This window comes from Notamacropus eugenii, chromosome 2, assembly GCF_028372415.1.
Source record: "Notamacropus eugenii isolate mMacEug1 chromosome 2, mMacEug1.pri_v2, whole genome shotgun sequence".
NCBI lineage: Eukaryota > Metazoa > Chordata > Mammalia > Diprotodontia > Macropodidae > Notamacropus > Notamacropus eugenii.
Window position 1 is genome coordinate 431,758,895 of NC_092873.1, and position 14,575 is coordinate 431,773,469.

General features: G+C 36.0%; 1 protein-coding gene across 1 annotated transcript in view; it reads right to left on the reverse strand.

Annotated features, from left to right (window-relative positions):
- Positions 1-14,575, reverse strand: part of LOC140523148 (uncharacterized) — a 77,518-nt gene that overhangs the window by 51,361 nt on the left and 11,582 nt on the right. Inside the window, exons 6-7 of the mRNA XM_072638174.1 lie at positions 13,256-13,355; positions 360-448 (exon numbers count right to left, since the gene is read on the reverse strand). Of these exons, the coding sequence (XP_072494275.1) occupies positions 360-448; positions 13,256-13,355 (189 nt within the window). The remainder of the gene's footprint in view (positions 1-359; positions 449-13,255; positions 13,356-14,575) is intronic.

A 14,575-nucleotide genomic window follows, 5' to 3' on the forward strand; every position in this document is an offset into this window, starting at 1 on the left:
TAGCATAAATGAGAAAAATAACAAGGGTTGAGGGGCAAGGAAAAGGTACAGACATTTACAAAGGCAAAGCTCTTCTCTTTATCCAAAGATATGAACTCATTTTGCCTGCCAGATATGGGGCTGATATTCCTCTTCTAGAATAAGTAATAGAAAATAAATTTTTCCATTGTACATTTCAGATTGAATCATACTTTTATTCTTAAAATAAATGCTCTGCGTGTTTAAGGTTTAAATAAAAGTTAAGACAGTATGTAAAATATGCTCCAGTGCTCCCCTGGCAATGCAGTTTTAAACTATATTGCTATGCAAACAACAAAGTTCAGAATGTGAACTTTTTGTGGCTCTGGCTAGCAACTTACCTTGGCATTCTGGAAGAGGTTCACTCCATCCAACCTGGTTATCACCTACAATTTCACATCGGCTCTCAGGTTCACCGACTAATAAGAACCTAAATGTAAGAGTAAAAAACATTTCTGCCTGCTCCTGTACAAATTGTGGGGTAAGTCTGAACAACTGGGGCTTTAATATCAAATAAAAAGGAAGTATGGAAGAAACTCCTGCTGATAGAAGGAAAGAAAGCAGTAAATAAACGAGGTCACGGAAAAAGAAGCATAGATTCGCTTATCTCAAAATAAAAGTTTCTTCAAAGCCAAAGAAATAATCTCAAAATTCTTGAAAGATGACAGAAGTAAAATTCTCATGATAAATACTACTTATAATAATCTGATAATAATCACTAAATATCCTTGGGAAATGGGCAGTCTCTTTTAAATCTTTACCATTTCTTTGTATATTCTGGGTATTTCCCAATGAGTATAGAAAGTACAGAAAATTAAAAAAAAAATTTCCAAGAAGTCGGGACTGTTACAATCATTTGGAAATTCTTTCAAATTCCATTGTACACATACTTACAATCACATAAACAACAACAACATGAAAACATCTGGAAAAATACACTCAAGAAACAGCACCAAAGAGACGCGGAGAGACTGTGCCCTAACCCTCATCTTGCTAAAATAAGGCACTATCTTTTTCCTACGTAAGCAGTCTGGTTGCTGAACAGGCAAAGACCTTTTTTGCACAAAAAACCTAAACGAGGCTGAAAATTAATTTTAGGAATAGAAGCTAAACTGTGAAGGATGCAGGATATGCCCCCATTTGAATGTGAATGACTGGACTGTCAAAAGGGGCTTTCTAACTGAAGGTAAGGTAATTTTTTAAATTTAAATTTTTATTTCATTAAATATTTCCTCATTACATTAACAAAAATGCTTAACATTTATAAAAAAATTTGAGTTCCAATTTCTCTCCCTCACTCTTGCCTTACTCTCTTCCCTGAGAAGGCAAGCAATTTGATTTCAATTATGCATGTAAGGTCATACAAAACATATTTCCATATTAGCCTTGTTGCAAAAAAATACTCACTAAAAATAAAATACCAAGAAAAAAGTTTTATAAAGTATGCTTCAATCTGCATTCAGAGTTCAGAAGTTCTGTCTTTGGAGATAGACAGCGTTTTTTATCATAGGTCACCTGGAACTGTCTTAGATCATCTTAATCAGGGTGGCCAAGTCTTTCACATCTGGTCATCCTTTACAACACTGCTATTACTGTGCACAATGTTCTAGTGGTTCTGCTCACTTTACTCTGCATTAGTTCATGTAAGTTTTCCCAGGTTTTTTCTGAAATTGTCCTGCTTTTCATTTCTCATAGCACAATACTATTCCGTTACAATTATATAACTACAACTTGTTTAGCCCTTCCCCAGTTGATGGGCATATTGCCTATTTCTAAGTCTTTGCTACAACAAAAAGAGTCGTTATTAATATTTTGTACCTATAGGTCCTTTTTCCTTTTCTCTGACCTCTTTGAGTTCAGACCTGGTAGAGGTATTGTGGGATCAAAGGGTATGCCCAGTTTAATAGCCCTTTGGGCAAAGTTCCAAATTATTCCCCAGAATGGTTGGACAAGTTCACAACTCCATCACCAGTGCGTTAGCATTCCATTTTTTCCACATTCCCTCCAGCATCTGTCAGTTTCTTTTTCTGTCATGTTAGTTAGATAATCTCATAAATGTGAGGTGATATCTCAGAATTGTTTTAATTTGCATTTCTCTAGTCATATGACTGTAGATAGTTTTGATTTGTCTCAGAACTGCCTGTTTGTACCCTTTGACCATTTATCAACTGGGTAATAGCTCTTATTTTTTAAAAATTTGATTCAGGTCTCTGTACAATTGAGAAAACAGACCTTTATCAGAGAAACTTGTTGCAAATTTTTTTCCCAGTCTAACTTTGACTGTATTAGTTTTGTTTGGGCAAAAGCTTTTCAATTTCATGTAATCACAATTATCTATTTTGCTTCCCATAATCCCCTCATCTCTTATTTAGTTATAAACTCCCTTATCCATTGACGTGACATGTACATTTTTCTATGCTACCCTAATTTACTTATGACATCATCCTTTATGTCTAAATTGTTTATCCATTTTGACCATATCTTAGTATACAGTGCAAGATGTTGGTCTATGCCTAATTTCTACCAAACTGCTTTCCAATTTTCGCAATAATTTTTGTCAAAAAGTGAGGTCTTACCTCAAAAGCTTGGATTTTTGGGTTTATCAAACCCTTGATTACTAGTCATTTACTATTTTGTATTCTGCACCTAATCTGTTTCACTCATCTACCATTCTATTTCTTAGCCAGTACAAGACTGTTTTAATTATTACTGCTGTGTAATATAATTTAAAATCTGGAACTGCTAGGCCACAGTTCTTAACCTTTTTCTTTCATTGATTCCCCTTGATAATCTTAACCTTTGTTCTTCCAGATGAATTTTGTTACTATCTTTTCTAGCTCTTTGATTGGCATTAAACCGAATAAGTAAATTAACTTAAGCAGAATTGTCATTTGTATTATATTGGCTTAGCCTACTCATGTACAATTAATATGTCTTCAATTGTTCATATTTGTCTTAATTTGTGTTCATATAATCCTTGGCTTTGTTTTGGTAAGTGGACTCCCAGGTATTTTAAACTGTATGCGGTTGTTTTAAATGGAATTTTCCTTTCTATCTTTTACTGCTGGACTTTGTTGGCTGATGATTTGTGGGTTTATTTTATATCCTGCAACTTTGCAGAAGTTGTTAATTTTTTCAATTAGTTTTTAGTTGTTTTCTAAGTATGCCATCATATCACCTGCATAAAGTGATAGTTTTGTTTCCTCACTGCCTGTTTTTATTTCTTCAATTTCTTTTCTTGTCCTATTGCTACAGGTAGTACTTCTAGTACAATACTGAATGATAGAGGTGATAATGGGCATCCTTACTTCACTTCTGATCTTGTTGGGAAGGCTTCAGTTTATCCCCACTATTGATAATGCTTGTTTTTGGTTTTAGATAGAAACTATCATTTTAAGAGAGATTCCATTGATTCTTAAGCTTTCGACTGTTTTTAATTGGAATGGGTGTCCCATTTTGTCACAGGCTTTTTCTGCATCTATTGCTATAATCATGTAATTTTTGTTGTTATTGTTATTGATGTGATCAATTATGTTGATGTTTTCCCTAATATTGAACCAGTCTTGCATTTCCAGTATAAATCCCACACAGTCATAATGTATGATGTTTGTGGTATGTTCCTGCAATTTCCTTGCTAGTATTTTATTTAAATTTTTTGCATCTATAGGAAATTGATCTATAGTTTTCTTTTTTGTTTTTGCTCTCCCTGGTTTAGGTACCAAAACCATATTTGCGTCTTAAAAGGATTCTGTAGGACTCCTCCTTTACCTACTTTTTCAAACAGTTTATATAATACTGGGATTAACTTTTCTTTAAATGTTTAGTAGAAATCACTTGTGAATCCATATGGTCCAGGTGATTTTTTCTTAGGGAGCTTGTTCAATTTCTTTTTCTAAGATAGGGTTATTTAACAATTATATTTCCTTTTCTGTTAATTTGGGCAGTTTATATTTTTGTAAATATTTATCCATTTCACTTAGATTGTAAGATTTACTAGCGTGTAACTGGACAAGATAACTCCTAATAATTGCTTTAATTTCAACTTCATTTAGTGGTACATTTACCCTTTTCATTTTTTATACCAGTAATTTATTTCCTTCTTTCTTTTTTTTAAAAATCAAATTAATGAATGCTTTAACTATTTTATTGCCTCTTCTCCATAAAACTAGCTCCTAGTTTTATTTATTAGTTCAATGGGTTTTTTTACTTTTAACTATTAATTTCTTCTTTGATTTTCAAGATTTCCACGTTGATATTTAATCGGGAATTTTAAATTTGTTCTTTTTCTAGTTTTTTTAATTGCATGCCCAATTCACTCATTTGCTTTTGTTAAAATTGATTATCTGAAACAAAAAGGATATTGAGAACAAAGTTATCCAGCCATCTATGATTTAATTTGCAAAGCTAATATTTGCATATAAACCAGATCACCTGATTCTTCAGAGATCACAGACAAGGAGTGATTTACAGAGATGATTTTTATAACAAAAGAAACTGGAAAAATCACAGAAACTTGCTTGATGATAACCAGAAAGTGAATTGGGAAAAAAGAACTTATAGTCAGTGGTCAGCAGTCTCCTCCCATTTTCCTTAGCAGAATCCATTACTCTACTTAGACTCCAGCTCAAGAAAAAAGTGTCATTCTCTGGCTAACATTTCTCCAGTTGTGAGAGAAGAACTTAGTCTCTGGTCAACCCTGATTTCTACTAAAAGGAGGCCTTAGCCTTTTGAAAAAACCTTATAACCTTATGATTATTTTATTGTTCTAAATAATCTACTACTAAGTGATAAAGTCTTGTCAATCTATTCATTCACTAAATCTATAAGTAACCCAGACTTAAGATGCTCTCTATATTAGTCTGACTTAGCTATTAGGGATAAAGAAAGGAGCCTAATCCTATAATCAAACTAAAAAGAAATCAAATTTTAAAAAATTTGCTGATTCCTGTTCACTCTTTCCTTTACTGATGTATATATTTAGAGATATGAATTTTCTCTTAAGTACCGCTTTGGTTATATCCCATGAATTCTGGTATGTTGTTTCATTGTTGTCATTCTCTTTAATGAAATTATTGTTTCTATGATTTGTTGTTTGACCACTCATTCTTTAGGATTCTATTAGTTTTCAGTTAGTTTTTAATCTATGCTTCCACAGTTCTTTATGAAATGTAATTTTATTGCATCATCTTCTGAAAAGGGTCTTATTTAACATTTCTGCTTTTTTGGAATTTGGTTGTGAGGTATTGTACTCTAATACCTGGTCAGTTTTGGTAAAGGTGCCATATACAGGTAAGGAGAAGGTATAATCTTTTCTATTCCCATTCAGTTTTCTCCTGAAGTCAATCATATCTAGCTTTTCTAAGATTCTATTCATCTTTCTGATTTCTTTCTTATTTATTTTGTGGTTAGATTTATCTAGCCCCAAGAGGGGAAATTTGAGGCCTTCAATTAGTACAGTTTTACTATTTCCTCTTGAAATTCATTTAACTTTTCCTTTAAGAATTTGGGTGCAATGTCATTTGGTACATATATGTTTAGTATTGATATTACTTAATTTTCTATGATGTTTTCCAGCAAGATAGAGTTTCCCTGCACATCCTTTTTACTTAGGCCTATATTTGCTTTTGTTTGTCTGAGATTAGGATCAATACTCCTGTCCTTTTTACCTCCAGGCCCTTATTTTAAGTCTGTGTGTGTGTCTCTGTTTAAGTGTGTTTCTTATAAACAATACATTGTTGGATCCTGGTATCTAATCCATTCTGCTATCTGTTTCTTTTTTATGGATGAGTTTAATCTTAATCACATCCACAATTATGATTACTAACTGCATTTCCTTCCATCCTATTTTCTTCTGTTTATCCTTCTCTCTCTCTATGGTGTCTCTCCTCTAAAGTCTATTTTGCTTCTGACCATTGCCTTCTTTTATCTGCCTTTTATCACCACCACCTCACTTCTCTGTTGGGTAAGATAGATTTCTATTATCAACGTGCGTGCGTGCGTGCGTGCGTGTGTGTGTGTGTGTATCTGTCTGTCTGCCTGTGTATTTCTTTTTTGAACCAATTTAGATGTGAGTTTCAAGCATTGTGCCACCATCCCACCATTTCCCCCTCTGCTATAAGCACTCTTCCTTGTGTGCCCCATTCTGCCTTTCTCTTACCCCTTTTCTCCGGCCATCCCTCTTTCTTGCCTATGCATTTTTTAATATCATCCCAACATACCCTCTTTCTAAGGAGAATACTTTCAACTGCTCTAATAATGATAAAGTTCTTACAAGATACTGTTTACCTTTTGATGCTTCTCAAGTCTTGTGTTTGAATGTTAAATTTTCTATTCTGCCCTGATCTTTCCATTAGAATGCTTGAAAGTCCTCTATTTCATGTCTACTTTTTCCTGTGAAGGATTATACTCAGTTTTGCTAGGTAGGTTATTCTTGGTTGTAATTCCAGCTCTTTTGTCCTCCTGAATATCATATTTGAAGCCCTCTGCTCCTTTAATGTGATAGCTAAATCTTGTAAGATCCTGTCTGTAGCTCCACAGTATTTAAATAGTATCTTTCTGACTGCTTAAAACATTTTCTCTTTGACCTGGGACCTCTGGAATTTTGCTATATTCCTGGGAGTTTTCATTTTGGGTTCGCTTTCAGGAGGTTAGTGCAGACTTTCAATTTTGAGTTTATTTTCTGTTTTTAGGATGTTAGGGCAGTTTCTCTTGATAATTTCTCAAACTATGATGTCTAGGCTCTTTCTTTTATTATGACTTTTACATGATCTAATAATTCTTAAATGATTTCTCCTTGATTTATTTTCCAGGCCAGTTGTTTTCCAATGAGATACTCAACATTTTCTCCCACTTTTTCATTCTTTTGATTTTGTCTTATTGTTTCTTATGTCTCATGGAGTCTTAGCTTGCACTTGCCAATTTTAATTTTTATGACATTTTCTTCAATGAGTTTATGTACTTTTTTCCCTCATTTGGACATTTCTGCTTTTTAAGATGTTATTTTTATCAGTGAATTTTTGTACCTCTTTCTCCATTTGGACAATTCTGTTTTCTTGAGTATTTCTTTTTGTGCCTCTTTTACCAAGGCATTAGTTGTCTTTTGATAATTTTCTTCCTTTGCTTTTGTTTCTTTACTTACCACTTTTATTTGACTTTAGAAAAAATTTTTTTGGCTCATCCATGAATTCTTGTTGAGCTTTTGTCCACTTCACATTTTTCTATGAGGCTTTGCTTGTGCCTGTTTTGATTTCATTGTCTTCTTCTTCTGAGTTTGTGTTTCAGTCTTCCCTGTTACTAAAGTAGTTTCTTATAGTCAGGTACTTTTTTGTTGTTTGTTCATTTTTCCACTCTATTTCTTGATTTGGAACTTTATGTTAATGTTGAGCTGTTTTCAGCTGGGGGGGAGGGGCTCATAGCAAGCTTCAGGTTTTTTCACACTGCTGTTTTCAGCACTAGTTCTCGAGGTCTGGAAATTTTCTGTGCCTCCAAGGTGGTGTGATCTGGGGAGAGGTGTGGTTACATTCTCTTGGTCCACATTGTGATCCTTATTTAGGAAAGGCTCTTGATCCCTTGAGATAGCAAATGATACTGATCCTTAGGACCCATCTTCCCTTGGAACCAAAAATAATACTGTTCCTCAAAGTCCCTGATCCCTTGGGGCCAGAAGTGATATTGCTCCCCAGGGATTCCATTCCCTCTTTTAAAAAAAAAAAATTTATTTAACTTTTAACATTCATTTTCACAAAATTTGGGGTTCCAAATTTTCTCCCCATTTCTCCCCTCCCTCCACCCCAAAACACCAAGCATTCTAATTGCCCCTATCACCAACCTGCCCTCTCTTCTATCATTCCTCCCTTCCCTTGTCCCTATCTTCTCTTTTGTCCTGTAGGGCCAGATAACTTTCTATACCCCATTACCTGTATTTCTTATTTCCTAGTAGCAAGAACAGTACTCAACAGTTGTTCCTAAAACTTTGACTTCCAACTTCTCTTCATCCCTCCCTCCCCACCCATTCCCTTTGGGAAGGCAAGCAATTCAATATAGGCCATATCTATGTAGTTTTGCAAATGAATTCCATAACAGTCGTGTTGTGTAAGACTAACTATATTTCCTTCCATCCTATCCTGCCCCCCATTGCTTCTATTCTCTCTTTGGATCCTGTCCCTCCCCAAGAGTGTTCAGTTCAAATTGCTCCCTCCTCCCATTGCCTTCCCTTCCATCATCCCCCCCTCTCTGCTTATCCCCTTCTCCCCCACTTTCCTGTATTGTAAGATATGTTTTCATACTAAAATGAGTGTGCATTTTATTCCTTCCTTTAGTCAAATGTGATGAGAGTAAACTTCATGTTTTTCTCTCACCTCCCCTCTTTTTCCCTCCACTGAAAAGTCTGTTGCTTGCCTCTTTTATGAGAGATAATTTGCCCTATTCCATTACTCCCTTTGTCCTCCCAATATATTTCTCTCACTGCTTAATTTCATTTTTTAAAGATATGATCCCATCCTATTCAATTCACTCTGTGCTCTCTGAGCACGAAGAGTGTGTGTGTGTGTGTGTGTGTGTGTGTGTGTGTGTGTGTGTGTCTGTGTCTGTGTAATCCCACCAACTACCCAGATACTGAAAAGTTTCAAGAGTTACAAATATTGTCTTTCCATGTAGGAATATAAACAGTTCAACTTTGGTAAGTCCCTTATGACTTCTCTTTGCTGTTTACCTTTTCATGCTTCTCTTCAGTCCTGTGTTTGAAAGTCAAATTTTCTTTTCAGCTCTGGTCTTTTCATTAAGAATGCTTGAAAGTCCTTGATTTCATTGAAAGACCATTTTTTCCCCCTGAAGTATTATACTCAGTTTTTCTGGGTAGGTGATTCTTGGTTTTAGTCCTAGTTCCTTTGACTTCTGGAATATCCTATTCCATGCCCTTCGATCCCTTAATGTAGAAGCTGCTAGATCTTGTGTTATCCTGATTGTATTTCCACAATACTTGAATTGTTTCTCTCTAGCTGCTTGCAATATTTTCTCCTTGACCAGGGAACTCTGGAATTTGGCCACAATGTTCCTAGGAGTTTCTCTTTTTGGATCTCTATCAGGAGGTCATCAGTGGATTCCTTGAATACTTATTTTATCCTCTGGTTCTAGAATATCAGGGCAGTTTTCCTTGATAATTTCATGAAAGATGATGTCTAGGCTCCTTTTTTGATCATGGCTTTCAGGTAGGCCCATAATTTTTAAATTGTCTCTCCTGGATCTATTTTCCAGGTCAGTTGTTTTTCCAAGGAGGTATTTCACATTATCTTCCATTTTTTCATTCTTTTGGTTCTGTTTTGTGATTCCTTGGTTTCTCAGAAGGTCATCAGCCTCCATCTGTTCCATTCTAATTTTGAAAGAACTATTTTCTTCAGTGAGCTTTTGAAGCTCCTTTTCCATTTGACTAATTCTGCTTTTGAAAGCATTCTTCTCCTCATTGGCTTTTTGAACCTCTTTTGCCAATTGAGTTAGCCTATTTTTCAAGGTGTTATTTTCTTCAGCATTTTTTTGGGTCTCCTTTAGCAAGGTGTTGACCTGCTTTTCATGCTTTTCTTGCATCTCTCTCATTTCTCTTCCCAGTTTTTCCTCCACCTCTCCAACTTGATTTTCAAAATCCTTTTTGAGCTCTTCCATGGCCTGAGCCCATTGAATATTTATTTTGGATGTTTGGGATACAGAAGCCTTGACTTCTATGTCTTTCCCTGATGGTAAGCATTGTTCTTCCTCATCAGAAAGGATGGGAGGAGATATCTGTTCCCCAAGAAAGTAACCTTCTATGGTCTTATTTTTCTTTCCTCCTTTTCTGGGCATTTTCCCAGTCAGTTACTTGACTTTTGAGTTTCCTCTCCACACCCACCTCGCCTCCAGATCCGCCTAGCTAGTGCTTGGGGGCTGAGATTCAAATGCTGCTTCCCAGCCTCAGGCCTTTTGGTGGGAGCAGAGCTGCTATTTAGTGTGAGATTAAGTTCAGATGCTTGGGTAGGGGCAGGGTCGCCACATGGGGCTTAGTTCTCTCAGGGGGTTTATGAGGAGACCTTCAACAATGGATCCGGCCCCCTCCTGCCCCTGGAACCCCTGTCTGCTGCCACCTTTGAGGGGGCCCGAGTCATGGAGACACCCCCTCCCTTCTTGGTAAGCTGAAAAGACCCTCTCACTGACCCCCCTGAGCCTATGGGTGGAGGGACCCACTCTGCTGCTGGAGACTTCGTCCTTGAAGCCCACTCGGATCTGCTCCCCTTGGTGCCATGGCCAAGGCAGGGCTGGGCTCTGTTCTGGGTCCAGAGAGCGATGGACCCTTTGTGTCAGTCTTTCAGGTCTCTCTGGAACAGAAACCTCCTCTACTCCGCTGTTCCGTGGCTTCTGCGGCTCCAGAATTTCTTGGGAGGTCTTCTTCACAGGTATTTTATGGGTTGTGGGTTAGGAACTAGCATATGTGTATCTTTCTACTCCACCATCTTCCAAACTTTTTGTTATCACAGGACATGTTTCTTCGATTCCATTTCCTCTTGACTGAAAGTGCTCCTCTCCTCCCTTGAGCTATAATCCAGAAGGGATATAGGCAATAGAACTGCCAAACAGAATCTGGTCCTGTGTCCAGTTCTAGAACAAGGGTCCAATATAATTTTCTGATCAGCTGCCAGGTGCCCTTACCATGTCTGGCTTGACAGCTCCCAAAGTTGCTGCTGTTTCTTTTATCACCACCTGATTCCACCACTGATGTTTCATTTGCATGGGCCAGCCTCCACCCCTGTATCATAGAGGTCTCTTTCCAACTTCCTAAATTGTCCTTGGCTGGAAGAATGTTTCACTCTGACCTTCTGTTGGCCCTGCCTTTCCATAATTAATTTGAGGCATTGTTTTAAAGCTGTGCGGAGGGAAATGTTGGGAGAGCTCAGCTGACTACATCCCTTACTTCTCTACTCTACACTCTTGGCTCCACCCCCAGAAGAAGATAAGGTAATTAGAACAGTATCCTGAGTTTATTTTTTTCCTACAGAAAGTATGATAAAGGAAAGGAAATCTTGATAATTGTTAAATTCAACTGGCCAGGAAACTGCCCTCTCTCCTTAGAAATCAACAGAATTCTCTGGGGGCTCAGAGCATTTTTATGAATTCTATTTTCAATTCTTTTTTTTTTAAGTTCTGTAACTTTTTGGAGAAAGGAAGACAGGTGAAATCAGAACCCTCATCCTAGATTAAAGTCTTCACAAGTTAATTTCATTATTTCCAACTAGACAGATTACTTCCCACCAGGCCTTTCCTATAGCTACTGAAGAGAGGGAGAAGAGGAAGTTTAGACTTCAAATGGCCCTTCCTGAGCCCACCACAGTGACTGCTGCTGGACAACACTCAGAAGAGAGCTACCACACTGCCCTTTGCAAACTGTCTTCCTTCTTCCTATTCCCCCAAAGTCTTCCTTCCTCCAGAGAAACATCCTTCATTTCCTCCTTTTGACTGCCTTATGGCACAATCTAATGCCCTTCACCATTCTGCTCACTCTTTTTTTGAATGCTTGCAAAAAATAAGCAATATCTTTTCTAAAATGTGTCAAGTAAAACTGAACAAAGTAGTCTAAATAGGATCTGACTAAGGCACAGAACAGCAGTTTGAATCCTGACTCTGACATTAGTTAGCTGTACATCCATGGGCATATCACCTAACTTCTCTGAGCTTATCCTCCTTATTTATTCTGTAAAATGACCATAACAAGTTTTTCCAAACGAATTTACCTGTAAGCCTTAAAGCACAATAGAAATTTGAGTTGTTACTATTATATGAGTTCCCTGGCATTATACATTTTCAAAGTGAAGAGTGGAAGACTATTTGAGGAGATCCATACTTCAAGGATGGGCTGGGCTACATGATCTCTGAAGTCCCTTCTAACCTGAGGTATATATAAACCTTTACTTCTATAGCAGGTCTAAGGAGACCAGAGTTACTGAACTCTAAACCTGAGGCTGGGGAAAACAAGTTGAGTGATGTCAGGTATGGGAGAAGGTACAGACTAAATGGAATTGAATGAAAAAGTTTGACAAAGTTATAAAAAGGTTCTAAAACTTTTTTTTTCAAAGAACAACCTGGTTTACTTTCTATTGCAAATTACCTCAAAGAGAGAGTCTGTTCCCAAAGCATCATGGGGCATACAATCCAGAACCATCTCCTAAGGACAATGTCTTCCTGATACCAAAACGTTATGAGAAAGTGGTGGCCCAGATCTTAGAAGAGAGTCTTTATGCAAGTTTATTTTCTAAGAATCTCTACAAGATTAACTGAATTCCCAAGATTTCTAATGAAATGAAAATCAATCCAATTATGTCCTTTAAATGTAGGACTTCCCTATGCTATCTATTCTCTGAAAATTGGACTTAAGTCATAAAAAACTAGAAACAAAATAGACACCCATTGATTGGTATAATGATCAAACAAATTGTAGTACATGAATATAAAGGAATATTACCACATTACAAGAAATTATGACTATGAGGAACATAGGAAAACATATGAACTGATGAAAAGAGAAGTCAGCAGAACCAGAAAAACAATATACACAATGACTAGAATATAAATGAAATGAACAACAGGATGACTGACATTATAATGACCAATTTTGTCCTTAAAGAAGAGATATGAAAATGACTTTCCCTTCTTTCTTTGCAAAGGCAGAGGATCACAGAGATCATCGCATATAATATAGTATGTTGGACTTTTTTGATGAAACAGTTTTGCTGAATTGTTTTCTTTACCTCTTTTTAAATCTTTTGTTATAAGAGATGGCTCTCGTGGGGAGAGAAAATATTGTGAAATGTAGGTGATGTAAAAAACACAAGATCAACAATAACAAAAAAAGAATTATAATATGAAATCATTCTGATGAACTGTATAACATACGTAAAAACACAAGATCAACAATAACAAAAAAAGGATTATAATATGAATCATTCTGATGAACTGTATAACATACAAGTGCAATAATTAGCTTGAGATCATAAAAACAAATGACATAAAGAACTCCAGGCTTCCCTAACATAAACAGAAGTAGCCATTAACCTATTCCTTCACATTTTTGGTAAAGGAAGATCTTAGAATTTTTAAAGAAAGAATTCTCAGTAACTGTAGACTATAGAGAATCAAAAATAGAAATTTCAACCTTATTTTGGTTCTTCAATCATTTATCAATGATAACAAATATAATGATACATTAAAGTTCACAACTCACCCTTTATCACAACTAAAATAAATGGTTGAACCAAATACAATGTCCTCCTCGATATTAATATGACCATTCATTAGCTCTCCGATGTTAGGGCATCGTTTTTCTAGTAAGAAATAAAGTTAGAATTAGTTGTCATTTCACATAACATGAAGCACACATTAGTCTTTAAATCAGGGCCATAATTATACTGAGACATTTAGGATCACTGGACCCCAATTGAAAACTTCCCCCTGACTGTCAATTGGGAAATGAGTGAATAAGATGTGGTGTATGAATGTTAACAGAAAACTAATGTACAACGAGAAATGATATGGTGACAGATTTCAGAAAAACCTGGAAAGACTTGTATAAATTGATGCAGGGTGAAATGAAAAAAACCAAAACATTGTACATAGTATCAGCAACATTGTAAGATGATCAACTATGAATGACTTAGCACTTCTCAGAAACACAATGATCAAATGCTCACCACATTCAGATAAAGAACTGATGAATTCTGAATACAGATCAAAGCATACTTTTCTCACTTTATTTTTTCATGGTTTTTTCTTTTGATCTGTTTCTTCTTTCACAACTGTAACTAATATGGAAATGTTTTACGTAATTACATATATATAACCTACATCAAATTGCCTACCATTTTAGGAAGAGGAGAGAGAAAGAGAGGGAGAAAATTCTGGAACTCAAAATCTTGTATAAATGAATGCTAAAAATTGTCTTGACATACAATTGGGAAAAATAAAATACTATTTTAAAAAAAGGAAATTCTTCCCCAATTGAAACAAAGCAAAATATGTTTATTAAGATTATTTAATAATAAACAATTAAGATTATTTAAACATTTATTAAGAACTTACTGTTAAAGCTCAATTCAAATGCCACCTTCTCCATGAAACCTTATCTAATCCTCCTTCCTTACTTCATTTCTATAAGGACACTTTTTCCCTCCCTAATATACTTATCATATATTCTGTATAGTACATATAGAGTACATATAGTAATTACTTGTGCTGGTATCTTATTCAGCCACTAGGTTATAAGCTCCATAAGCATGGGGCTGTGTCTTATTTGAACTTCCTATTTGCTTCAGCACTTAGAAGAGTTGGTACTTAAGACCCAGAAGGACATGCATCTACTTTACTCTCTGGACCAGCTACTATGCTGCTCCAGGGCCACCTTATGGTGTTAACTCTCCTTTCTGGTTTTGGAACTATAATTAAATGAATACTGTCTTATCTCCTGGAAAGAGCTGGTCATATCATATCTATATTCCTATGGCTCTTAATCATCTCAATGACTCAATATCTCCGTTCCTGGCTATCA